Source organism: Anser anser (assembly GCF_964211835.1).
Source record: "Anser anser genome assembly, chromosome: 3".
Lineage (NCBI taxonomy): Eukaryota > Metazoa > Chordata > Aves > Anseriformes > Anatidae > Anser > Anser anser.
Genome location: NC_139722.1, coordinates 63052103 through 63054597, shown reverse-complemented (window position 1 = coordinate 63054597; position 2495 = coordinate 63052103). Strand labels below are relative to the sequence as shown.

At 63.5% G+C, this 2495-nt stretch overlaps 1 protein-coding gene across 1 annotated transcript; it reads left to right on the top strand.

The window, feature by feature from the left end:
* Positions 1-216: 216 nt before the first annotated feature.
* OLIG3 (oligodendrocyte transcription factor 3) lies at positions 217-2220 on the top strand. Its single transcript, XM_083831599.1, has one exon. It carries the CDS (start codon positions 825-827, stop codon positions 1644-1646), a length of 822 nt encoding a protein of 273 aa, XP_083687725.1. The 5' UTR covers positions 217-824; the 3' UTR covers positions 1647-2220.
* The last annotated feature ends 275 nt before the right edge of the window (positions 2221-2495 follow it).

The window sequence follows — 2495 nt, the reverse complement described above, 5'->3', positions numbered from 1 at the left end:
CCCCCGCCCGCCGCCTGCCCCGAGCCACCCCCCGACGGCCCCGCGACGCCTCCCGCGGCCCCCGGCCCGGCGGGTGCCCCACGAGCGAGCCTGGACGGGGGGGAAAGGGGAGGAGAGGAGAAACACGGCAGACAAAGCGGGGAGCTTCTCCCCCCCCCCCCCCCCCCCCGATCCCTCCCGTCGCAGCGGGGGCACTTCCCCGGGCCGCCCCCGGCCGCTGCAGCCCGGGGCCAGGCTCGGCCGGGCGGCCCCGAGCAGCCCCCCGCAGCCCCCGGTAGCCGGGCTGGGGTTTTATATTGGAAATTAGGGGCAGGGGGAGGAGATGGCGGGCACGCGGAGCGCTGAGTGTGCGGTGTCAATCAGAGGGGTTTTGTGTCTCCTCGGCTCCCGATGGTCCGTGGCTGAGGTGTCCCGGGTGGCACCACAATGAATATGAATAGGGGTCCTTGCTAAATGGGACAGTCAAAGCGCACCGCCCTGAATAATGGCACGTCATCCTAACTAGACCATTATACATAGGAGGGCTCCTTTTGTCTCTGCTCTCTGCTGCAGCGCTATAAAAGCCCCTCTTTTTCAGGCTGAGGTTAGTCCAAGCACACACTAACTGGCCATCCTGTAAACAGGCTGAGCGGCCGGGGGAGGCTGGCGAGAGGGGGCCGGGGGCTTTTTTTCCTCCTTCCCCAGCGCTCCGAGCCCGCTGCTCGCCCAGCCCGCCGCCCGCCCGCTCCTTTTTCGTTCCTCTTTCGTTGCTTTTCGGAGGGGACTTGCCTCGTTCCGCCACCTCCGGAGCAGGGAAGAGTTTCTTGCTCAGACGCCCGAATACAATGAATTCTGACTCCAGCTCTGTCTCCAGCAGAGCTTCCTCGCCAGACATGGATGAGATGTACCTGAGGGAGCACCACCACCACCACCACCACCACCACCACCAGGACAGCCGGCTCAACTCCGTCTCCTCCACCCAGAACGACCTGGTGCAGAAGATGGCCGGGGAAGGCCTCTCCAGGACCGGCTCCAAGGCCGGCGGGGAAGGCAGCAAGTACAAAATCAAGAAGCAGCTCTCGGAGCAGGACCTGCAGCAGCTGCGGCTGAAGATCAATGGGCGGGAGAGGAAGAGGATGCACGACCTCAACCTCGCCATGGACGGGCTGCGGGAGGTGATGCCCTACGCCCACGGGCCTTCCGTGAGAAAACTCTCCAAAATCGCCACCCTCCTGCTGGCCAGAAACTACATCCTGATGCTCACCAGCTCGCTGGAGGAGATGAAGAGGCTGGTGGGGGAGATCTACGGGGGGCACCACTCGGCCTTCCACTGCGGCACGGTGGGACACTCCGCCGGGCACCCTCCCCACGCCGCCGGCACCGTGCACCAGGTGCACCCCATCCTGGGCACCGCCTTGTCCTCGGCCAACACCTCCTCGTCCCTGCCCGCCTCCCTGCCGGCCATCGGCACCATCCGGCCCCCCCACTCCCTGCTCAAGACCCCCTCCACGCCCCCCGCCCTGCAGCTCGGCAGCGGCTTCCAGCACTGGGCGGGCTTGCCGTGCCCCTGCACCATCTGCCAGATGCCCCCCCCGCCCCACCTCTCGGCCCTCACCGCCTCCAGCATGGCCAGGATCTCGGGGGACACCAAGGACCTGCTCAAGTGACGCCGCGGGGCCCCCCCGGAGCCGGCTGGGGCGAGGGGCGAGGGCAGCAGGGACCCCCCCGGGGGCGCTGCCCGGCGGCGGCGTGCCCTGGGACGAGGAACGAAATGAGAGCGACAACGAGCAAGCCCCGCTGGAAAAAAAAAAAGAAAAAAAAGAGAGAGAGAAGAATAAGATGCGATGTAAATAGTTCCTTAAAACGGATGGGGGAAAAGGAAAGAAAAGAAAAAAAAAAAAGAAAAAAAGACATGGTTGTCACTGTAGCGTTCGCAGCCACGCAGAGACGATGAGATCGGTTTGGGGCTCCTTCTCCTTCTTTTGCGGGATTTTCCTTTCTTTTCTTTTGAACGGCACCGTCTCGGGAACCTCCTGCTCCGAAGGGCCGGGCGTAGCGCAGCGGGTGCGTGCATGCTTCTGGCCCACGTCCCCCGGCGCCCTGTGCGGCCGGCGGCGCGGAGCTCCTCGCAGCGGGGGCTGCCCAGCCAGTTTGGGAAAGTTTCCTCGCGGCTCGGTCGCGACGCGGGTTTTGTTGGCGGGTCCTTTCCTTCTCCCCTCTGTGTCCGCTTGAAAAAAGAAAATAGAAAAGAAAAAAAAAAAAAGGGGGGGGGGGGGGGGGGAATCGTGCAAAACGCAGCACAGCCCTCCTCCGGGGCTGCTTTGCCAAATCTCCTGCCCCCAGTGAGGTCCGCTAGCTCAGCTGGCTGGGGTCCTCGCCGCTTATTTCTCTCCTCGGTTTTGTTCTGTTTTGCTGGTTTTCTGTTGATGTGTTTCGTTTTGGTTTTGCATGCGGGGGCGGCTCTTGCCAGACCGGTGACTTGTGTTATTACACCGGCGCCTTGGTTGCTCTTTATT

What these genes read in the sequence shown, in the direction of transcription:
- OLIG3 (XM_083831599.1), top strand. Translation starts at nt 825, where the DNA reads ATGAATTCTGACTCCAGCTCTGTCTCCAGCAGAGCTTCCTCGCCAGAC.